Source organism: Erinaceus europaeus, chromosome 2, assembly GCF_950295315.1.
Source record: "Erinaceus europaeus chromosome 2, mEriEur2.1, whole genome shotgun sequence".
Taxonomy (NCBI): Eukaryota; Metazoa; Chordata; class Mammalia; order Eulipotyphla; family Erinaceidae; genus Erinaceus; species Erinaceus europaeus.
Window position 1 is genome coordinate 166,804,675 of NC_080163.1, and position 24,689 is coordinate 166,829,363.

General features: G+C 44.1%; 1 protein-coding gene across 1 annotated transcript; it reads right to left on the reverse strand.

Annotated features, from left to right (window-relative positions):
- Nucleotides 1-14,619: 14,619 nt before the first annotated feature.
- LOC132536891 (apomucin-like) lies at nucleotides 14,620-22,914 on the reverse strand. Its single transcript, XM_060186371.1, has 6 exons — nucleotides 22,200-22,914; nucleotides 18,414-18,449; nucleotides 17,954-17,980; nucleotides 15,490-15,537; nucleotides 14,753-14,782; nucleotides 14,620-14,702 (listed from the first exon to the last, which is right to left on the reverse strand). The coding sequence occupies exons 1-6, from the start codon at nucleotides 22,312-22,314 to the stop codon at nucleotides 14,620-14,622; spliced, it is 339 nt and encodes a 112-aa protein (XP_060042354.1). The 5' UTR covers nucleotides 22,315-22,914.
- Nucleotides 22,915-24,689: the final 1,775 nt, after the last annotated feature.

Consider the following 24,689-nt stretch of genomic DNA (forward strand, 5'->3'; position numbering starts at 1 on the left):
AAGAGAAAATAAAGAGTGCTGACCACAAGTCCCTCAGAAATCCATAATGGAGTATGATACATATGTGAAGGAGGGACCAACACCTGCCTGAGTGGCAGGTGGCTCTAAACCAGAACTCACCACCATGGGGCAGGGCAGGAGAGAGGGCCACACTGCTGTACAGATATCTGCATTATTTCATTACACTTGTACTGGCAAAAATACCTCTCCAGACAGGAATGCCACTCTTGCTTTTGCTGAACATACCTGCAGTGCAAGATCAACTCCACACAATACTGATGTCCATATTTTCTTTCTTTGTCTGCTGGCCCTCTTGTGCATGATTACACTGTCCCAGATGACCCATGCTTTCTTTTGTTTTTCCCTTTAAATGTTCAGAAGAGAATAAGAGAGAAAAACAAAGACTTCATGCTTGAGCAATTGGCTTTACAAACAACCAGATAAAAATGTTTTAGATGTAAAAGTCATGACCACATGGAAAACCAAGATGGAGGTCTTACGAGAAAGTGACCACGAAGCTTTTCCTGGACCAGCCTACAATGAGTGACCTCCGGTCTCTGCTGGTGGCTCTCCTGGACCTCTCCAGGTAGGCAGACACCCACAGGCTACGCAGGGGCACCGAGTGCTTGATCGTGAAGTTGCTTTCAAACCTGGAGAGACAGCAAGAAGACCTCAGTCACTCTGCCCTGTACTCTCAGCCGAGCCCATGAAGACCTGCTCCTGCAGCTCTGTCCTCATCTGGCAGCTCAGCAAGAGTGGGGAGAAGGGCCTGAGCACTGTGTGTGCTGACTGATCCTGGAGACATCTCACCAAAGGCAGGAAGCAGCCAGCCCTCAGAGCTGAGGCTCCAGTGTGGCCGCACTCTGTACTTCAGTGTTTACAAATGCCACTCAGTGAACAATGAGTATCCTTTGATGTTGCTGAAATTCTGACACTTAAATTTTTTTACATTTAATTGTATATACTATATAAATAAAACTCATAAATTAATAGAAGTGATGCACTTTTTACTTCAGACCTGCTAGTTTATTTTAGGCCTTCATACAAAAGAACACAATTGGAAAAAAAATTCAATTCCTTTTCATAAAGGAAAGAAAAAAGATTATTTCCAGTTTTTTTCAAGTATTGATTTAGGATGAGAGGAATAGATCACCAGGTAGCCTAATTTAAAAATCCATTTGGTGACTGATGAGAGAGACAGAGAGAGAGAATAATACATGACACAAGCATATGCAGTGCCACAGACCAGACCTGATATTTATGCTGGTCAGTTGTTTCTACCCAGTGCCAGAAACTTCTCCAGTCACAGTCACTCTCCTTCTCTCTCCCCCCCTGGTATGTACATTTTTTTTTTTGCGCTGCTGGGGCCTTGCACATGCATAACGTAACCACTACAGCCAACCAGCCCAGGAGGTGGAACCAGGAGGCAGCATTCAGTGCTGCTTTGGCCCACATGGCCTGCACTGTCCCCACCCCCAGGTCATACGTGGAGATGGAGCATCTATATACTTTGAGCTAGAGATGAGCAAGACATGTGAGTATAGGTGCAGCTGTCGCGCCTGCCTCCTGTGACCCCTTTTGACCATGGCTGTGGTGGCCAGCAGCAGCCTGCCACAGGGCTCCTCCCAAGCATACTCTCCTTCAGAAGTGGCTGAGTCCTCAGAAGACCCCCTGGAACACATCAACCACAGCCAGTAAGGGCTCAAATAGATAGCAGGTTTGTATGCTTGACATCCTCAGTGACACGACAGGCTAGTCATTTATTTTAATCTGCCAAACAGAAACCCAGACTTCCAGTCAGGAGTCCCTGGGTTATAGAGAGCCCCTGTGAGAGATGAGGTCGCTCAGGGACTGATGGAGAAGGGAGCAGTTTGAAGTCAGGACACTGGGCCTCGCCATCTTAGACGGGAGGGCGAGAGGAAGCAGCTAGGCCACTCAGAGCTGCGAGGAAGAAAACAAGCAAATAGACAAAGGGAGAGAGAAATAAAAAATCTCCAACACAATAAGAAGGTTCTCTGGGAACTAGCAGAGGTTACATTAAATGGCATGTAGAGCTGTGGAGAGGTGAGGGCAATGTGGCTGCAGGTGAGCCTAAAAATTTAGGTAACAGGAATCTGGAAAACTGACTCCAATCTTGTCTAAAGCAATTATTACACTTTGGGGAAAAATTATCAGAATCAGCAAATAACACTAAAAGATCCAAATATCTCTAACTGCAAGGAAGTGGCTAGATAATACTGAACTATGGGTGGACTTCAATAGGACTGTCCAGTCTTAACAGCTATGACAACTCAATTCAATAGAACATGAAAGTTCTTGACAAACACGGCAGATTATTTTACTCATTTCATTATTTATACAGAAAACCCTCCCCTGGACCCTGAGAAGTGTCTGCCTAAGAAGGTCTAACCTGCTTTCTCATATTCCGCAGGACTGAGTGCCAGGAACAGGACTCTCTCTTCATGAAACCAGAGCTGAAGACCAGCAGAGTCTGTTCCCATGTTTCAGAGGGAATGAAGCAGAGCACTTCCCATCACTGCCCTGCTCCTCTGACAACCACACCCACCACAGGGAGAGCCTACCTCAAGCAGGAGAGCCAGCCAAGACACCCTGAAAGCCTGGAGGACTTTTGGGTAGAAGCAGACATCCTTCACTCTTACTCCTTGACTTTGAAGTAAAGTAAGAGTACAATACCCCGAGTACTGCCAACTTCGTCCTCAAGTCTGAAGATTCTGCAGTAGCCTTGGCCACTGGAGCTGTGATGTCACAGTCTAAGGCTCTTAACATCACTGACACACTGCAGAACAGCCTCCTGGGACCAGCAGTGCCCCCAGCTATTGATCTTTAAAAACCAGTATTTCGCTTGTGAGATGACAGCAGCCTCACATGCAGGTGTAAGAAAGGACTTTTAGTTCTACTGACCCAGTGGTAGTACTTGCCTAGATTATAGTATCATGGTCAGGATGTTCACAAGGACAGAGTCAGACATATATATTTATCTGCTCATGATACCTTTAAACTCACCTAAGCTTTTTTTTCCACCTCTATCACTACTTTCAAATTTCAAAAATGTTTTACTGAATTCCTCCTTCATCTCTTTTTTAAGGGGGGATTAATGGCTTACAATAAATGCAGTTGTTAGTACCTGTATAACATTCCTAATTTTTCTGTATCCTTCTGTCTCTGTCTTCCTCTTTCCTCCTTTCTTCTTTTTCCCCTCATTTAGGAATACAGTTTCTCACTGCTCCCATTACCAAACATCTGTGTCCCCACCTCACCCCCTGGTAACCACTATAGTTCTCCCACATTCTTAGATAAAGCTGCACATCTTTTTTTTTTTCACATTTGTGTGTTTAATTCTCTACATTCTGAATGTGAGTGAAACCATTCTGAAGCTGTCCCTTACCTCCTTACTCATCCACTAAGTATAATCCATTTTATCCCAATGGACACAATATCATCTTTTTTATTTTCCAAGTGATACTTCATTGAGTATATGTCCCATAACTTTTTTATCCAGTGATCTGTCATAGGGCATTTGGGCTATTTCTAAATGGGGGCTATATAGTTCCTAAACTGGAGAACTGTGAGCTGTGGTTTTCCTAGTTGTTAAGGAAGCTTGATGGACACCTGTCTTTTATTTACCACTAGACACACAACCACCTCAACATTCTGCCTCTGTCAAGCATCATTAACAGTTTTGGATGAGACCTTGGTTTGCAAGACTGTATGTTTCAGACATATCCATGCAGCTTCCAGGGGAAGTTTCCAACACTGTCCAGGTTCTGGACCCCAAGGTGCTAATGACCATCCACCACAAGTGGCTACTAGTGAATTCTTATCTGCACCTACAGATTGGCCTACCTATTTAAGTTATTTTCCTGAAGAAATGAAAGTGTCTTATAGTGAGAACAAAAAAAAAAAAAAAGGCCCAAGTCTCATGCAACCAACTTTTGAATGGGGAAGACAGAAATTCAACAGAAGAGACCACCAATCACAGTGTGATTCTAGACTCCTGGAAATATCACCCAGAAAAAAACAAAGAGGGAAGTGAGGGAGTAAAGGTGGAACATGAAACCTGACTGACACTGTGGAGAGGACAAACAAGGAAGGCTCCTTGGAAGAGCTCATTTGAAAGGAGACTTATTTGAATTTAATTTCTTTTTTTTTTTTTTTCAGAGCTCTGCTCAGATCTGGCTTATGGTGGTAGGAAGGTTTGAACCTGGGACCCTGGAGCCTCTGACATAAATGCCATTTGCAAAACCATTATGCTCTCTCCCTGGCTCTTGATTTATTTTAATCACTGCAGGGAATAATCCTGGCCCTGCCATCTGTACAGTGCTACTGAGTGGCCCTAATGCCCAACTGTATAATATTTAAAATAAATTTTCAGAGAGAGAGAGAGAGAGTGCAGTTGGAGAAAGAGAAACAGAGTCATCACAGCACCTGTCACCACCCATGAAGGGACTGAGGCCATGTATGGTGCTGATGCTCCAATGCAGGGACTCAAACATGGGAGGCATGCACTCTAACAGATGAGCTATCTCCAGTCACCAAAATGTAGTAAACACACTTTGAATTCATCTAAAATGCCACTGTGAATAACTGCAGGAGCAATATAAACTTGGGGGAGGGTTTACAATTCTCACTGGCATTTTTAGCTAAAATTAGTATAAGACCTGTTCCCAGACATCAACATTGCTAAAATATTTTATTTATTTATTCCCTTTTGTTGCCCTTGTTTTGTTTGTTTCTTTGTTTCAGCTATTATTGTTGTTCTTACTGATGTGGTCGTTGTTGGATAGGACAAGAGAAATGGAGAGAGGAGGGGAAGACAGAGAGTGGGACAGAAACAGAAACCTGCAGACGGGCTTCACTGCTTGTGAAGGGACTCCACTGCAAGAGGGGAGTCGGGTTTGAACCGGGATCCCTACTCTGGTCCTTGTGCTTTGCACCACCAGCACATGACCACCAGTGCTACACATGGGTTCAAGCCAGCCGGCCTGGGGCACTTCTCTGAAATGCATGTCTCTTCCGAGGGAGACAGAGGCAGAGAAAACACTCCAGTTCTAGAAATGCCAGGAGACCACCAACCTGGACCCACACCCCGCGCTCCAGCCTTCACCCTAGTCTGGGAGCTTGGCGCTCCAGCCTTCACCCTAGTCTGGGGGCTTGGCTCGCCATGTTGCCCCAGGCCAAACTCGAAGTTCAGGATTCCAAACCGCCTTCCCAGAGGACCTCATCGTGGGCCACACAGAGAGGAAGGACAGCTGGCGCACATTTCGGGTGGGCGGGCGCCCAGAAAGTTCTCTGGGCTTGGCCGCTACTGAAGCCACAGCAGGCTGGTGAGTTCCGGGGTCCCCTCCTGCCCTGGCGGTTGGGGTGGGCAGGAGGCACACTGTCCGGAATCCTCCTGCATGGGCGGGTCCTCACCCTCGGGGCGCTGGGAGCTGCTGGCAAGGACACACTGGGGAAGCCCAGGGACCCAAGGAGCCCTCTCCAGGCAGGAAGGAAAGGGAAGGCCAGCTGCCCAGACTCTCTGGCGGGGTCCCTGCGCTCCTGCTCCCAGAAGCCAAAAGCAGCGGGATCTGGGGGCGCGCAGCCACCCTTCTAGGGTGTCCATGCCTGGGGACAGGGTCCTGGGACTCTGGCCCCTCAGCGGCTGCACCCCGACTTCGCCCCTCCCCCCACCCAGCACCTTCCCAGGCAGGGGCAATACCCAAGCCATTGAGGGCACAGGGCCCCTGGGGCCACTTACTTGGAATTGGAGGAATCCCAGTAGATGGGCTCCAGCACGATGGACCTGGCCGAGGCTGTCCAGCACAGCACTGTCCTGAGTCCTCAGCAGTATTTACACGCGGGGGGCCTCCGCACAGTCGTGGCCAGGTGCTCAGGGCACGGGGTCGAGCCCCAGCGCTGGGACCTATGGGTGCGACGCAATGCAATGCAGCATGGGGACGAGGAGGCATTAGGGCGCAGGCCACTGGGCTCCATGGCGCTGCGCTGGACGCAGCTGGGACAAAGGGAAGAAGAGAAGAAGGGAAGACCAGGAGAGAAAGACACTTGCAGACCTGCTTCACTGACTGTGAAGCCAGACCCCTGCAGGTGGGGAGCTGGGGGGCTGGAACCAGGATCCTTATGCTGTGCCACTTGCGCTAAACCTGCTGCACTACCTCCGAACTCCCTTTTTAAAATTTTTTATTTATAAAAAGGAAACACTGAGTAAAGCACAGGGGTACAACTCCACACAATTCCCACCACCAGACTCTGTATCCCATCCCCTCCCCTGATACCTTTCTTATACTTTAACCCTGGGAGTATGACCCAAGGTTATTGTGGGATGCAGAAGATGGAAGGTCTGGCCTCTGCAATTGCTTCCTCGCTGAACATGGCCGTTGACTGGTTGATCCGTACTCCCAGCTTGTCTCTCTCTTTCCCTAGTGGGAAAGGGCTCTTGGGAAGCAGAGCTCCAGGACATACTGGTAGGGTTGTCTGTCCTGGGAAGTCTGGTCAGCATCATGCTAGCACCTGGAACCTGGTGGTTGAAAAGAGTTAACACTCAAAGCCAAACAAATCATTGACCAATCATGGACCTAAGCCGGAATAGTGCAGATGATGAGCTAAGTGGATTCTTAAGAAATTCTTTAATAATTTTAAAATAGACACAGGTGGTGGTGATCTCAGTTGAGCATGCACATAACCATGACTAAGGAACCAGGTTCAAGGCCCCAGTGACTACCTGCTAGGGGGTGGGGGAAAGCTTGACAAGCAAGCAGAGCTGCACGTGTCTTTCTCTCTCTCTCCATTATCTCCCTTCCTTGTATGAATTGACTTGTTCTATCAAATCAAAATATAATTTTAAATATAAATTCCGTAAAATTAATCTAAAGGAAGTCAGGCAGCAGCACAGTGGGTTAAGTACACTGGCTCTCAAACTGCAGGGGGTTTGCTTCACAGGCAGTGAAGCAGGTCTGCAGGTGTCTATCTTTCTCTCCCCCTCTCTGTCTTCCCCTCCTCTCTCCATTTCTCACTGTCCTATCCAACTACAAGGACATCAATAACAACAATAATAACTACAATAATAAAACAAGGACAACAAAAGGGAAAATATTTTAAAAATTAAAAATAATAATTTAAAAATGTTTTTATTATCTTTATTGGATAGTAACAGCAGAAATCAAAAGGGAAAGGGGAAGTAAAGAGGGAGAAGAGAGAGAGAGAGAGACCTGCAGCACTGCTTCACCATTCACAAAGCTTTTCCTCTGCAGGTGTGGTGGGGACTCAAATCCAAAATAAATTTTAAGAATCTAACTCAACTCATTTTGTGTTGATGGTGTTAGGGTCTAGAGACAGACTTAAGTTTGAATAAAATCTAGAGACAGGATGTAAAGTTCAAAATCTCAGAGCCAGAAAAAGAAATAGGGCTTTGCCCAGACCAATCCCTGCTACCTGCACGATGAGACTGCCTGAGAGGAGAACAAAGCAGTAGGAATATAATATCCCACTGGAATATATAACCCTTTGGAATAGAACTAAAATAGGCCTACTAGCTATCTTCAAAACAGAGACCCCACATCTTCATCCGCAATATTCCAGCCTTTAGGTTCATGATTGGTCAACAATTTGTTTGGCTCTATATGTTAACTCTTCTTTCAGCCACCAGGTTTCAGATGCTACCAAGATGCCTATTGGACTTCCCTGGACAGAAGACTCCACTGATGTGTCCTGGAGCCCACTTCCCCAGAGTTCTGCCCCACTAGAGAAAGAGAAAGACAGGCTGAGAGTATGGATCCACCTGTAAACACCCATATTCAGCATGTAAGCAGTTACGGATTCCAGACCTTCTATATTCTGCACACCATAATGTCCCTGAGTCCATACTCCCAGAGGGATAAAGAATAGGAAAGCTATTGGGAGGGGATGGCATGTGGAGTTCTGGTGGTGGGAACTGTACCCCTCTTATCCTATGGCCTTGTCAATGTTTCCTTTTTATAAATAAAACTTTAAAAGAGAATAGCATATATAGAGAGTTGTATACAAAAAAAAATTCAGTGGGAGCTTCTTTAAAAGACAAAAAAACAGGGGGGCAGTTGGTGGTGCACCTGGTTAAGTGCATACATCATAGTGCACAAGGACCTGGGTTCAAGCCCCTGGCCCCAAACAAGCAGAGGGAAAACTTCATAAGTGGTGAAATGTAGCTACATGTGTCTCCATCTCTTTCCCTTTCTATATGCTCCTCCCTTCTCAATTTCTCCATTTCTGTCTAATCAATCAGTCAATCCAGACATAGATAATTAAAAAAAAAAGAGGCATCACATGCAGAGAAACTCCCCTCTCCCTCTGAGCTGAGGGGGGACATTTGCAGAGCTTCTTCTTGCCTAAACAAAGTGCTGGGTGAAGATTTTGCCTCTTATTTTGTATTTCCTCTCACCTATAAAAGAATGCAAATGGGAGGGTGGAGTAGGTGGGGTGCACTGGGTTTAGTGTGAAGTACAAGGACCCATGCAAGTCTTAGCCAAAAATAAATAAATAAATAAATGGCTGCCAGGACCAGTGGATTCATAGTGCTGGCCCTGAAACCTGGCAATAAGCTCAAAAGCAAAAAAAGAAAGAAAGGAAAAATAGACAAAGAAAAGCCAAGAGAAAAGGGGGGGGGAGATTCAGGCACTGGTATACTTGGTTAAACACATAACAATGCACAGGGACCTGGGTTCAAGCCCCTGATCCTCACTGCAGGAGGAAAGCTTCAAAAGTGACTAAGCAGGGCTGCAGGTGTCTCTATGTCTCTCCATCCCTCTCGCTCCCCCTTCCATCTCGAGTTCTGGCTGTCTTTATCCAATAAATAGATAGTTTAAAAAGAAAAGGAAATTAAAGAAAGGAAAAAATTAAGCTACTGAAAACAAGGCTTTCCAGAAGCAGTTTGTTTCCACTCATGTGCTCCCTAACAGGGGACCTCAAAAAAGAGCTTTCTTATTTCAAATGCCAATTTGATGTAGACTTCTATCATGTAAATTAATTTTCTATTATTATCTTTATTTTTATCACAATGCTACTCTACTATACCAGGGTTTCAAGGAAAGTTATTTTATGGTAAGCAGGCAGCCAGTCACCACCACACTCTGAATTGTTGTTGTTGTTATTATTGGATAGAGACAGAGAAATTGAGAAGGGAGGGGGAGATAGAGAGGCAGAGAGACAGAGACACCTGCAGACTGCTTCACCACTCACAAAGCTTTCCCCCTGAAGGTGGGGACTGGGAGCTTGAACCGGGTCCCTATGCACTATAATGTGAGCACTCAACCAGGCACTCCACCACCTGGCCACCACGGTCTAAATTTAAGGATAACGAATAATAAGGGTAACATGGCACAGAATAACTGGCTCATCAGATGAGAACAAAAGGCAAGATCCACAAATTATCTTCTTCCTTGTGTGCCCTGTCATGCTCCCCAGAGTGCTTCATAATTTTTTGTTTGTTTGCTTTTTCTTTTATACTTTTTATTTAATAGGACAGAGAGAAATGGAGAGAGGAGGGAGAGAGAGAGAGGGAGAGAGACAGAGAGGTACCTGCAGACCTGCTTCACTGCTTGTGAAGCTTCCCCCCTGCAAGCGGGAAGCAGGGCCACAGAGCAGGGGCTCAAACCCGGGTCCTTGCACATAGTACTATGCACTTCACTGGGTGAACCAGCACCTGACCCCTATTATTCATTTTTGTTTGAAAATCAAAGTTGTATTTATTTCTGGGTCTCAAACCATAAGATGACTAATAAACTGACATTTATTTATCTGAACTTTTTTTTCATATAAATGACTTGAGGTAAAACATTGCATGGCATCTAGGATCAAGTCTCCTGCCAGCAAGTTCTATGCAGTGCTGCAAGCCACCTCCTACTGTTTCCATAGTTTCTAAACATCACCATAGGTTTATGTTAAAAGAAAAAAGCAGAGAGTCTAGCTGTTACACAGTGGGTTAAACACAGGCAGCGCAAAGCACAAGGAGTGGCATAAGGATCCAAGTTGGAGCCCGTGGTTCCCCACCTGCAGGGGGGTTGCTTCACAGGCAGTGAAGCAGGTTCTGCAGGTGTCTCTCTTTCTCTCCCCGCTCTGTCTTTCCCTCCTCTCTCCATTTCTCTCTGTCCTATCCAACAACAATGACATCAATCATCAATAACAACAAATAAGTATTAAAAAAAAGGGCAACAAAGGGGAAAATAATTATAAAAAACCAAACTCATCTATTCTCCAGTCAGATCACCTTTGGAAACTAAAAACTAGGAAGGGTAGATGATAATTTCAGTGTGATAAATAAGTTGTCAATTTAAAATCCTAGGGGTTATATTTTTAATTTTTTTAAATATTTATTTATGTATTCCCTTTTGCTGCCCTTGTTGTTTTGTTGTTGTTGTTATTATTATTGTTGTTGTTACTGATGTCATAGTTGTTGGATAGGACAGAGAGAAAGGGAGAGAGGAGGGGAATACAGAGAGGGGGAGAGAAAGATAGACACCTACAGATCTGCTTCACTGCCTGTGAAGTGACTCCTCTGCAGGTGGGGAGCTGGGGTCACAAACCAGGATCCTTAAGCTGGTCCTTGCATTTTGCTCCGCTTCCGCTTAACTCACTGCGCTACTGCCCGACTCCCCATTCTTAATATTTTTTTTCACAGTTTAAAATTTTTTTTTTTTTGCCTCCAGGCTGGGTGCTGGCACTACATATCCACTGCTCCTGGTGGCTATGTTTTCCATTTTACTTTTTTATTTTTTATTATTATTGATTTTCCCATTTGTTTTCCTTGATTTACTGTTGTCATAGTTATTATTGTTTTTGTTGATGATGTCATCATTGTTGGATAGGACAGAGAGAAATGGAGAGAGGAGGGAAGACAGAGAGGAGGAGAGAAAGAGAGACACCTGCAGACACCTGTGAAGCGACTCCCCTGTAGGTGGGGAGCCAGAGGCTGGGACAGGAATCCTTCTGTCAGTCCTTGCACTTTGGGCCACGTGTGCTTAACCCACTGCGCTACCGCCCGACACCCACTCTTTTTTCTTTATATACTATTATTTTTCATTTAATTTATTTGTTGATTACTAGAATACTGTTTAGTTCTGGCTGATATTGCTGCTGGGGACTGAACCTGGAACTGTGAAGCCTCAGGAGTGAAAGTCTTTTAGCAACACCACTTAACTGTCTTCCCAGCTCCACCACATACCTTTTAGATGTTTTGATAGTATCAAGAGTTAAACTATAGTGATATCAACTTGAGTATCGTCTGTTTTTTAGGATTGCTTGATAGTGTTCCTTAAAAAATTAAATGTTTTCCCTCACAACTATATGCTTTCAATATTTAGATTTATTAGAAGATTATATTACCTTTATACAACATGGTAAATTGTAATTCTCCTCTAAGAAATGTAAAATAAAGGTGGTGTACCCGGCTCCCCACCTGCAGGCAGGTCCCTTCACAGGCGGTGAAGTAGGTCTGCAGGTGTCTGTCTTTCTCTCCCCCTCTCTGTCTTCCCCTCCTCTCTCCATTTCTCTCTGTCCTATCCTACGACAACGACATCAATAATAATTACAACAATAAAAAAAAATTTTTAAAAAAGGTGGTGTAGATGGCTTAATGGTTATGTAAAGAGACTCTCATGTCTGAGACACTAAAATACCAGGTTAAATCTCCTGCAGCAGTATCATCCAGAACTGAGTAGTGCTCTGGTAAAAAAAAAAAAATGGGAAGAAAGAAAGAAAGAAAGAAAGGGAGAAAGAACATATATATATATATATATATATATATATATATGGAAAATACTTTGTAAAACTCAGATTATACTTTGATACAATAAAGGAATCTGATTTTCACTGCAAAAAAAAAAAAAAAAACATGAAACAACTTTCCAAGATGACAAATCAGTTGTCAGAATCCAATCCTGAAGATGTTGTGCTGTTATTTACATAACATGAGGTTCTGGTCTCTCTGGGTTTTCTTCTCTGATCTCTGAGAATTGGGCCACCTATTTCCTCTAGTCACAACCACAGATTTCCAGCTCACAGATCTGAATGTCATAAAGCATGTTTTTTTGGGACACTGGCTCAGAACCTCCATGCCCGGTACTTAATGGCCAACCCTATTGGTGCCCTTTGAGGTGAGCCACAGAAGAAGAGAGGGAGAGAGAAAGAGACACCAGCAGCACAGCTCCACCACTTGTGCAGGTGGGAACAGGGTCTTGAACCCAGTAAACAGAGCATCTGTTAGCATCTCTTAGGATGGTAAACGTCACATAAGCACAGAGTACAAGTAGCTCAATAAATATCTCCTAGTTATGCAAAAGTAAACTAGGCCCTTCAGTTCAAACATGCTGGTTTAATATTTCTAATTTTTTATTACTTTTGTTTATTGGATAGAGGCAGCTAGAAGTCGAGAGGGTAAGGAGAGGTAGAGAGGGAAAGAGACAGAGACACCTGCAGAGACACTCACAAAGCTTTCCCCCTGCAGGTGGGGGATGGGGACTTGAACCACATCCTTGCACCTTGTAACATGTGCGCTCAACCAAGTGCGTCACCACCAGCCCCCTCCTTTTTCTGTTTTACCAGAGAACTGTTCAGTTCTGGCTTATGTTGGTGTGGGGTTTTGAACCTGGGACCTAGGAGCCTCAGGAATAAGTCTTTTTGCTGAACCATTATGCTATATGACCCTCTGAAGTTTTTATTAATTTTTTTCAAACATGCTGGTATGACTCACCATAGTGTCCAATGTCACAGCAGGTATGTATCACTAGATGAGAAGGTGACCACCTTCTCTCCGGCCCCACATGTGGGTGGGGCAGGGCACTCCCGGGGTCTGCAGTCCACAGACCTGGCAGCCATGCAGGTGCACTGGTGGCAGTTGGCTGTCCATGTGTCTCCAGGCTATGGGTCATGTCATGTTATTCAAGTGAGGGGTGACAGCAAGTATGGACTCAAGCAAAGAGAAATGGGATACTCACCACTTTTTCTTCTCCCAGTGGACAACGGCACACTGTTAATATGAAGTTAATAAAATGGAGGTTACATCTGGCAACATGCAACAGGTTATTTGTGGATAATGATCAGGCAGCCATAGTGGCCACTGGCCTTGGCTTTCAGAGTCCCTGAGTATGTGCTCCCACAGGTGCATAAATGACACCCATCTACCAGGAAGAAACCATCCTAGTCAGCATGCATGAGCACATGTCTTATTTTAATTAATTTTCTTTTTATTTCTACCTCCAGGGTTATTGCTAGGGCTCTGTGCCTGCACTACAAATCCACTGCTCCTAGTGGCCATTTTTATTTGATAGAACAGAGAGACTGGGAGTATGGATCGATCCATGTCAAGGCCCATGTTCAGCGGGGAAGCAATTACAGAAGCCAGACCTTCCACCCTCTGCAACCCACAAGGACTCTGGATCCATACTCCCGGAGAGATAGAGAGTGAGAAGGCTATCAGGGAAGGGGGTGGGATGTGGAGATCAGGTTATGGGAATTGTACCCCTCTTATTCTATGGTTTTGTTAATGTCTCCTTTCTTAAATAAGTAAAAAATAAAAAAAAAAGATCAGAGAGACTGAGAGGAGAGGAAGAGACCAGCAGACCTGCCTCACTGCTTGTGAAGCTTCCCCCTGCAAGTGGGGAGCCAGGGGTTCAATCCCAGATCCTTCACTGGGTTCTTATACTTAGTACTATGTGCACTTAACCAGGTGTACTACTGCCCAGGCCCCTTTATTATTTTTTTCTTTATCTTTTTAAAATCACTTTTAAAAATATTTTTATTATTGAATGGAGACAGAGAAATTGAGGGGAGGGAGAGATAAAAAGGGAGAGAGAGATAGAGAGGCACCTGCAGCACTGGCAAAGCTTTCCCCCTACAGAGACAGAGAGACACCTGCAGCCCTGCTTCACCACTTGTGAAGCTTCCCCCCTGCAGGTGGGGACCAGGGGCTTGGAGCCTGGTCCTTGTGCACTATAATGTGTGTTTAACCAGGCGCACCACTGCCTGGCCCCCATGTCTTATTCTATAATTTTAAGTAAAGGGTAATTCTTGGTTGCTTCCGGGAGTGGTCACTAGATCTTCTAGCTACCACTTTTTACTGTTTTACAGTCCAAATTCTGCCTCTGTAAACCTACAGGCCACCCAAGACTTCTTAAAGGATCAGTTCCAAGGGCTTTCTCAGTTTTCAAATTCTGGGCAAGCAGTGAATTTTAAACACTTATGTTGAAACTGTCCTCTTTAGGGGGCCAGGCAGTGGTCCACCTGGTTAAGCACACACACTACTGTGCGCAAGGACCTGGGTTCAAGGCCCTGGTCTCCACCTGCAGGGAAAAGCTTTGCGAATGGTAAAGCAGGGATGCAGGTGTCTGTCTTTTCTAACTAAATTCTGACCATACAAATGTGTCTTGCTACAATTCAGGGTTTAAAAAGGGTGGGGGGGATAAGTTACCTAGTTTTAAAAGTATCACTGAGATTTTTTTTCAAGATTTTTGTCGATAGCATCTGATTTCATGAAGCAGTAGTTAAGCTGTATTTTCACTCAAGTCATGAAACCCACTTCTTTTGTCTGACTATTTATCTGTGATTAACATTCACTGTGCATTTGGGGACAAAAAGCTAAATGTAGTCACTCAGGTTTTCCCTTTCAGCAACATTCCCACAGGAGTGGCATTCACCAGATGATTCCTGACAGGTGAGGCCTGAGAGGACCAGTGAAGCCTACTAGTCAGCTCAGAGCGAGGATACATACCTGGAGGCGGAGGCAGGGCAGCTGGACAACCTGTGGACACAGAATCTTAGTCAGTCAGGCCTTCAGGTCACCGGAACAGTCACTGACACACCTGGCTCACTGATCTATCACGGGAAGATGGTAATGTTGGTTGAAAGAGCATAGGAGAATCAAAAGAAGAAATGTACAAATTTTTTAGTCTCTTTTTTTCTTAAAAGAAACTTTTCTCCCTCATTTTTAAAAGCTGATTTTTTAATTATCTGTATGTATTTATTGGCTAGAGACAGCCAGAAATCAAGAGGGAAGGAGTTGTTAGAAAGGGAGAGAGACGCCTGCAGCCCTCCTGCTCAACCACTTGTGAAGCTGTCCTCCTGCAGGTGGGGACCAGGGGCTTGAACTCAGGTCCTTGTATACTGTAATGTGTGTGCTGAATCCAGTACACCACTGCCAAGCCCCTTTTTATTTTATTTACTTATATTTTTGTCTTTATTTGATAGAGACAGATAGAAACTGAGAGGAGAGGGGGAGAGAGAGAGAGAGAGTCAAGAGAGAGAGAGAGAGACACCTGCAGATCTGCTTCACCAGTTGCAAAACTTTTCTCCTGCAGGTGGGGACCAGGGGCTTAAACCCAGGTCCTTGTGCACTGTAATGTGTGCACTCAACCAGGTGTATCACCACTCAGTCCCTCACATATAGTTTTCTATTAAAATGTTAGTTGAATAAGTTTTAAAATTGGGATTTTCCTCCCCTCTAATGACCTGTTTTATATTTTGCTTCTTGGTCTTCTTCTCCTTTTCCAGTGGTTTCTGGGAAGAAATAAGATGATATGTCATTTTCTTGATTAAACCCCCTGCCAGCTTAGCAGTCTCTGCAGAAATGGTGCTCAGCAGCAGCTTCGGGGACTTCCTGAGGACCATGCCACCTCCACTTCACAGGGTTGCTGCACTTTACCTAGAATCACCAATGTCAAGATGTGTAACTATGTTGTGAAGACAAATATAGTTTTTTTTTTAATCAGTATTAAATCACCAGAAGCCCAGGAGGTAGTGCAGTAAATAATGTTGGGCTCTCACATACAAAGGCCTGAGTTTGAAACCACTGCATGTGCCAGAGTGATACTCTAGTCATCTCCTCTTTCTCCATCACTAATAAATATCTTAGTGGCAATTTAAAAATAAAATAAATAAAAAATGTGGGGCCAGGTGGTGTTGCACCTGGTTGAGTACACATGGTACTGTGCAAGGAGCAGGGTTCAAGCCCCCGGTCCCCACCTGAAAGGGGAAAGCTTCATGAGTGGGTAAACAGGGCTGCAGGTATCTCTCTGTCTCTCTCTCTTCCTATCTCTTTCCCTCAGCTCTCAATTTCTGTCTCTATCCAAAAAAAAAGGGAATGTAATTCACAATAAAGCAATGAAACTTAAAAATAAAAAAGTAGGAGTTGGTGTACTGCACAGAATTAAAAGACTATGGTGGTGGGGGGGGGAGGGTTTAAGTCCTGGAACATGATGGCAGAGGAATCTAGTGGGGGCTGAATTGTTATGTGGAAAATTGAGAAATGTTATGCATGGACAGACTACTGTATTTTACTGTCGATTGAAAACCATGAATCCCCCAATAAAGAAATTTTTAAAAAGTGGTTTTAGTAAGAGAAAGGAGGACAAGGGAAGATGAAGAGTCTGTAGCCAAGGCCATGGGCTGTGCCAGGGCCTGGGGGCTCCCACAGGAACTTGCTGCCACAGTCACAAAGGGCAACCCAAGGCAGAGGTCCTCCAGGGAGCAGGGAGGGACAGAGGAGCAGAGGTCTAGCTGAGTCACCCCACATAAAGCATCTGCAAGGCTTTCTTCTGCCACATTTCTCTCTGCACACTCCAAGGGAAAATGACTCCCTCCTAGTAAAATCCAGCCTTTTGGAATCTTTTCTGGAGTTCAAATTTGTATGTAAAAAATGTATATATATTTACCAGGTCTTGTTGGTGGTGGTGGTAGTGGGGGACTTTGGAGCCTCATGCATGAAAGCCTTTTAGCTCAACCAGTAAGTGCTAGGAGAATGCAAAAAGGGCAAATAACAAAAAATAAGGTATTCTAAAGAACTTGGTCGGGGGCAGACAGTATAATCCTTATGCAAAGAGACTCTTAAGCCTGAGGCTTTGAAGTCCCAGATTCCATTCCTCCACTCTACCCCACAACTGCCAAGCATCAGCCATCAGCCAGAAATGAGATTAAACTTTTGCTTACTTCTATCTTAAACTAAACAGAGATGTCGGTTGCAATAAAATCTCATTTTTTCTTTATGGAAATAGTAAGTCACAAATAACATCAGTATTATTTTAAATAATGTGAATATTCTTAGGAGTTATTTTCTTTATTTGATTGACACTGAAGACTGTACAAAATTAGTACAGACTTTATATTATGAAAGGAAGTCAACACAACTTTGTTATAATGTAAGAAGGTGTAAAAAAAAGGGGCCAGGTGGTGGCACACCTGGTTGAGCACACGTTATAGTGTGAAAGGACCTGGGTTCGAGCCCCTGGTCCCCACCTGCAGGGGGAAAGCTTCACAAGTGGTGAAGCAATGCTGTAGGTGTCTGTCTGTCTCCTCTCTCCTCTATCTCCCCCTTCCTCTCAATTTGTGGCTGTCTCTGTCAAATAAATAAAGATTTAATTAAAAAAAGGTGTAAAAAAGGTGGTAGTGTAGCAGGTGGTAGTGCAGCAGGTTAAGTAGACATGGTGGGCCAGCTTAAGGATCCTGGTTGGAGCCCCACCTGCAGGGGAGTCACTTCACAAGCAGTCTCCCCCTCTATGTCTTCCCGTTCTCTCTCGATTTCTCTCTGTCCTATGCAATGACAATGACATCAGTAACAACAACAATAATAACTACAGCAAGGGCAACAAAAGGAAATAAATAAATATTTTTTTTTAAATTTCTAAAAAAAAAAAGGCGTAAAAAAAGAAAAAGTGGACAGGGGTAGACGGCATAATGGTTATACCAAGAGACTCATGCTTGAGGCTCACAGGTCCCAGGTTCAATCCCCCACACCACCATCAGCCAGAGCTGAGCAGGGCTCTGGAGGAAAAACAAAAAACAGAAAAAAGTCCAGCATCTACTCTGAAATTCATGTGTTGCTGATCTGGTAAGTCTGATGTTTGGTATCCTGTTTCCTATTCTGTTCCTGTCATATCAGTTCTTTCAAATGGTTATCTTTAGTCCTATGTTTTCTCACCTGTTACTTCTGGCTGTTTTGATGGCACTGAAATTTAAAAACACAAATAGATTTATAAATATACATTTTAATATCTAAATTTGTAATGATGAATCATACTACATTTTAATAACTTCTTAATTTTGTGATAGTTGTTTGTACAGTTCTTATATTAGATTATACTTTGGAAAGAAGACCATAGTTCTATAGATATTTTTAATGCTCAATTGGAGTAGACAGAAATGCTACATCTATTTTTTAGAAGCAGACAGAGAAGGGGAGAGGGACACACACAGAGAGAAGCCACAGCACTGAGAACACTTTCAATGCAAAGGGTCCAGGCTCGGACCAGGATTGCACATATAGCAAAGCAGCATACTATGCAAGTGAGCTATGATCCTGGCCCAGAAATATTATTTTCAAGCTCTATTATGCAGAAGGATATGCATATTATATTCTTCTAATGTTAATTTCAACTTACATTCAACGAGTTCTGGAGGAATTCCATTGCTTGAGACTAAGAAAAAGTAAATTCATACTTTAAAGAATATAAGGGAATGGGCAGCAGTGTAGCAGGTTAAGCGCACATAGTACTGAGAGATGGTTAGGTCTTCAAGGAAACACAAATAGAATGACTGTTTAGTACAAAAATTCTTTTTACAAATTGTTATCTGTGACCACCTGTGGCCAGTAGTTTTGTATTCTTTAGGTCAGTTCCTTGCAGTGCTTGCTACTCCTCCAGCAGAGACCCTCAGACTCTCTTCCTCCTTTCCTTATTTAGACAATGAGGAGACTGTGAGCTCTGTAGCCCAGCCCAGGGGTTGAGGAGACAGTTCTGATTCAAGCATAAAAGTTGGGAGAAGGGGGGTGGTGGTGGAGAATAAGCTCCTGCCTGATGGCCACTGTTGGCGGCACACCCTTTTGCAAAAGCATAAATGCCTTGCTTCAGGTCCTTAGTTTTTTGCTTTGACAAGTAATTTTAACTGGACTTCATTTACAACAGTATGAAGCACAAGGACCAGTGTGAGGATACCAGTTCGAGCCCCCGGCTCCCCACCCTCATCCTCTCTGTCTTCCTCCTCCTCACTCAATTTCTGTCATCCTATTAAAAAGAAATAGAAAAAATGGCCACAGGAGCAGTGGATTCATAGTGTTGGCACCAAGCCCCAACGATAACTCTGGAAGAAAAAAAAGAAAAAAGAAATAATATATTTAAATTTCAGCATATAGATCTGCTAGCAGATAGATAAGGAGAAATTGAGAGAGATGGGGAGATAGAGAGTGAGACAGACCAAGAGTCACCTGCAGACCTGCTTCACCACTCGTGAAGCTTCCCTGCAGGTGGGGTCCTTGTTCATAGCAACATATGCACTCTACCACAGGCACCATCACCCAGCCCCTGAATACTGACTCTCTATCCTAGCATCCACAGCTCAGATTCCTGGAGTATACAGAGGTCAGAAGCAGCTCTAATAGCAATGGTAACTGAGTCTTAAGTATAAATGACAGTCCTGTGGTTACAGTGACATATGTATTAATGAAGGGGACCTCAAGGGACAGACACAGAGGGCACAGTATCCCTGTAGCACCCGAGATGGCAGGAATAAACTAGGACCTCAGGTCCACAGGTGAGATGCTCCACCTACCACGCCCACTCCTGGACCACAGCCCTGTTTTAAGGAGAGGCTTCCCGTGTTACATTGTTGATACTCTCACTTTCTGGGAGGGGCATTAACAGACTTTGTGTCTTCAGGTGTGCTGCCCCTTAGAGCTGCTCAGGTCAGAGAATGGATAGGGAGAACCTGGAGAGTATAGACACTCCCTGGAGCACCACTGCCAGAACATGTTTCCCAAGCCAGTGGGGAAGGAAGGAAAGAATGGGGGAGTCTGGCAGTAGTGCAGCAGGTTAAGCACAGGTGGTGCAAAGCTCAAGGACTAGTGTAAGGATCCCTGTTCCAGCCCCAGCTCCCCACCTGCTGGGGAGTCCCTTCCCAGGTGGTGAAGCAGGTCTGCAGGAGTCTATCTTTCCCTCCCCCTCTATCTTCCCCTCCTCTCTCCATTTCTCTCTGTCCTATCTAACAACGATGACATCAACAACAATAATAACTACAACAATAAAAAACAAGGACAACAAAAGGGAAAATAAGTGAATAAATAAAATTGTTAAAAAAGTAAAGAATGCACAGGAAATGGGAGTGGCAACAGGTATGGGCATGGCTTAGAAAGAAGGTGGAGGCGGGGCTTGGGAGTTGATAAGGCTCTGTTACAGGCCTGGTTTCTCCCTTTCTAGCTCTGCTAACATGGGGCCCTCAACATATCAGTAAATTACTCCCACGCTCATTCTCTCTCTCTCTCTCTCTCTCTCTCTCTCTCTCTCCTCTCTCCACACATGTACACTAAAATGTCTGTTCTCAATTTTCCTGAATAAAGCTTGAAATTTCAGGAGTTGGGCAGTAACACAGTGGGTTAAGGACATGTGACGCCAAGTGCAAGGACCAGCGTGAGGATCCCAGTTCAAGTCCCAGTTCCCCATCTGCAGGGGAGTCACTTCACAAGCGGTGAAGCAGGTCTGTAGGTGTCTCTCTCTCCCCCTCTCTGTCTTCCCCTCCTCTCCCCATTTCTCTCTGTCCTATCCAACAATAATTACATCAATAAAAAATACAACAATAAAACAACAAGGGCAATAAAAGGGAATAAATAAATAAATAATTTTTTTAAAAAGCTTGAAATTTCTAATTCTTGGTTGAGTTTATGTGTGACAAATATACACTCAGGTAGGTAACAAACTTGGCTATACTCCACCATTACTGAGTAGCAGTGGAAAGGCCAGAAGTGATTAATTGTTTGAAATAGGGGAAAAAAAAAACAGTGATAAGGAGTATATCATGGACCTACATATTGTAATCTTAATAGATTGTAACCACCATTAATCAAAAATGAAAAGGGGAAATAAAGCCTGCAGTATTGATAACACAGTGAACCATGCTACTAAGTGTCCTATGCTTTACACTGGTTTGTTCTAGCCCTCCCCCGCCAAGAGAATTGGATCAGTCCTTTTAATTTCGCGGGCCTGCTTGGCCCCGCCCCAAGGAACCCCGAGAGAGGGTTCCTGAGTAAGAGAGTTCCTGAGTTCGAGAGTAAGGAAGAGGGTTCCTAGTTCGAGAGTGCGAGAGTTTGAGAGGGTTCCCCAGTACGAGAGTTCTTGAGTTCCAGAGTAAGGGAGAGAGTTCCTGAGTTCGAGAGTAAAAGAAAGAGTGCTTGTGCCGCCGCAAAGAGACAGCAGAGTTCTGTTTGGTGATTAGTTTGTCTTAGTTTGTGAATCGTTGTTCCTGAATAAAGAAATACAGCTTCCCTGCCCAGCCGTTGTCTCCGCGTCTCTGTTACCCGCCTGTGAAGCTAGCCCTGCCGGCTGGAGCCTACGAATTTTAACAACAACTAAGTGAGGTCTGTGCTACATCTTATTATTATTAAGCATAAAACAGAGTGGATAGTACATTCTACTTATGGAAGAATACCTGAGTCACATTTATTAATCATTACTTTTGTACTGCAAGTTCCAGGGGCAGAGGGTGGTTGGATATACGTGCTATACCCAGATTGTTCCTACAGCCACTGGAGTGAGGAGGGTAGGGGCTGAGAACAGGACTGGAGACTAGACAGCCTAAGCTTCAGTCCTCATTAAACCCTAAAAATATTATTTCTCGAGAATTCCATTTGAAAGAGAGGGGGAAACAAAAGAGCATGTATCACAAGGGTTAGGGTAAAAATAAACTTGTTATGTAGATGAATTATCTGCAAGCATTTAAAATAATTCCATTGTAATGTTGGGTTAAATAAGAACAACTAGCACACTTCTAAATAATATATTGATAAATTAAAAGACCAGAACCTGATGAGCCAGGTGGTGGTACACCTGGTTGAGCACACATATTACAGTGCTCCAAGACCCAGGTTCAAACCTTTAGTCCATACCTACAGTGGGAAGCTTCACGAGTGGTGAAGTAGAACTGCAGGTGTCTGACTCTCTCCTCTATGGCCCTCTCCCATCTCAATTTCTTTCTGTTTCTAATAATGAAATTTAAAAAAAAGACTAAAAAGAACATGATGTATAAATGATGAATATATGATGACCTGACTTAGAATATGAAAGCTTCATTATTTTAAGAAGACTCAGGAATCCATTAACAGCTCAAAATGGCCTGAAAATACCAAAGAGAGAATGTAAAGGAAAAAAAAAGACGTTTGTATATACTGTGTGTAGGCTTACCTCCTGGAGCTGTGTCAGCAGAGGATCCCTGAGGAAAAACTCTTGTGGTTGTGACAATGCCCACCGAGGAAGCAGTAGTGCCCACCAGGGTAGAAGAGAAGCCAGTGGTGCCCATGGGTACACCAAGGAGGTTGAAGTGGAATCAGATCCTATGACAGATGAGCCTGTGGATTCAGATCCTTCCTTAGACTGGCTTGAAGTCTGAGAGACAACAAAAGATGGTCCAGTGGTGCCAGAGCCCTGGGATGATGGAGCCGTGGTCTGGCGCCCTGCTCCTGCTGTTCCAGCCCCAGTGGGTCCACTGCTACTGCCTGCTGAGCCAGGCCAGGTGGTCCTGGAGTCTTGCACGGATTGCCCTGTGGTTCCTGCCTCCATGACAGATAGCCCAGTGGTTCTAGACTGCACTGCAGCTGGTTGAGAGGTGCGAGGTTGATTGACAGATGAGCTTGTGGACTGACATCCTTCCTGAGGCTCGCCTGAGGTCCCAGAGCTTTCTGCAGGTGGCCCTGTTTTTCCAGAGTCATTAGGTGCTGGTCCAGTGGTGCTAGAGCCCTGGGATGATGGAGCCTTGGTGTGTTGCCCTGCCACAGATGATCCAGACACAGTGGAGCCACTGGCACTGCCTGGAGAGCCTGGTCGAGTGGCCCTAGCGCCCTGATTGGACTGTCCTGCTGTGGTGCCCTCTTCTGTGCCTGTGGTCTCTTGCTCAGTTGGTGGAATGTGTGCTGTGGGAGCCCCTGTTCCTCCTGGTTAAAAAACAATGATGTCAGTGCATTGGAATCCTCTGAGCAGGTAAGATTCCCACTCCTGGTCAGTACCAATGGCTGGGGGTACTGACACAGGTGTCACAATGAGTTCCATGAAGCTTTCTTTCTTTGTCAGGAGGCCAGGTTGTGGTGCACCTGGTTGGGCACATGTATTACAATGTGCAAGGACCCAGGTTTGAGCCCCCAGTCCCCACCTGCAGGGGGAGGGCTTTGCGAGTGGTGAAGCAGTGCTGCAGGTGTCTCTCTGTCTCTCTCCCTCTCTATTACCCCCTTCCCTCTTGACTTCTGGCTGTCTCTACCCAATAAATAAAGATTAAAAGGACAAAGGGTAGATAGCATAATGGTTATGCAATCACTCTCATGCCTGAGGCTCCAATGACCCAAGTTCAATCCCCTGCCCCACTATAAGCAAGAGCTGAATAATGCTTTGGTAAAAATTACATTAAAGAAATAAAATAAAAGGAAGGGAAATTATTAATAAATGCATTTTTTAATTTTTTTTTAAAAATATTAATTATCTGTAACTCTGATGTTTGACTCCTTCCATGAGGGCTTTGGGGTTTGTGCAGAAAATGACCTAAGAATAAACAAATATTTCTTGGAGCATCAAAAAAGTGCATATTGAGAGAAGACTATCATAATTAAGGCCAACACATTCTTGGTGTCTCCCCTACCTTGAAAGTAATTTGTACCTTGACAATTGTTCCTGATGTATGTTCAACTAAAAACATCTTTGATCTTCTTGTTCCTTTACATGTGGTTTTATCCATAAAATCTTTGATGGAGTTCTGATCAGTGATACACCGGACAGTCTCCCATCTTGAGGTATCTGGGAACATCCCTCCAGACTTCCTCAGACTAGCTATTTGGATGGGTGGGATCTCAGTGTCCTAGCATATGGCTAAGGTTCTCCATCTGAGTAGTAGCCATTGCTTCTTGCATTTAATAAGCAAAGTAGAACTTTGAAAGTCTGTGTTTCCATGGGACTACCTAGTTCCATTCCAGATGGCACATATTCTAACAAAATTACAGATATTAAATACAGGCAAGGGCCTACATGTACCTAGTATAAGCAAGGGACAATTATATACCTCAAAGTAAAAGTGCTTAATAAATAGCCCTTTATGATTAGACTTAGATAGCATAAGCCTGGTATTCTAGTAGAATGTCCTAAAGAAGGCATCATAAATTCTCTAATCACATATTTATTATTTAGGCTTATACACCCTCCTCTCCTACCCCTTACTTCACTTCTCTCAATCACTTTATGTAGTTAATTGAGTATCAAATAACTCAAAAAGAATTTAAGTAAGATATATTCTTCCATCTTTTTAAATCTCTTCTGACAGAGCATCAGCATTATTGTTACCCTTAGGTTAATTTTAGAAGAGACACTATACAACTGGCCAAGAGATATACAGGCAAAAATTACACATCAAGTAAAGGATAACTACTGTCCCAATGACAACCATTATTAGAATCATTAAAAAACGAGGGGGAGATAGCATAATGGTTACGTAATCAGACTCTATGCCTGGGGCTCCAATGACAAAAGATCAACCCCCCATACCACCATAAGCCAAAACTGAGCACTGCTCTGGTATTAAAAAAAAAAAAATCATTAATCAAGTAACTGAAGAAAAACTTGAGGCTAACTAAGACCTCACTAAAATCCTAGGTCTATTTCCTCCCGAACATGAGGCCATATTCCATAAATCCAATA

Excerpts from the sequence above, each read along its gene's own strand:
- LOC132536891 (XM_060186371.1), bottom strand. The coding sequence starts at position 22,314 with ATGGGCACCACTGGCTTCTCTTCTACCCTGGTGGGCACTACTGCTTCC. Across the intron at positions 18,450-22,199 it reads TGCTGACACAGCTCCAGGAG|TCTCAAGCAATGGAATTCCT; the intron begins GTAAGCCTACAC and ends ACTTTTTCTTAG. Across the intron at positions 15,538-17,953 it reads AAAACAGCCAGAAGTAACAG|AAACCACTGGAAAAGGAGAA; the intron begins GTGAGAAAACAT and ends ATTTCTTCCCAG.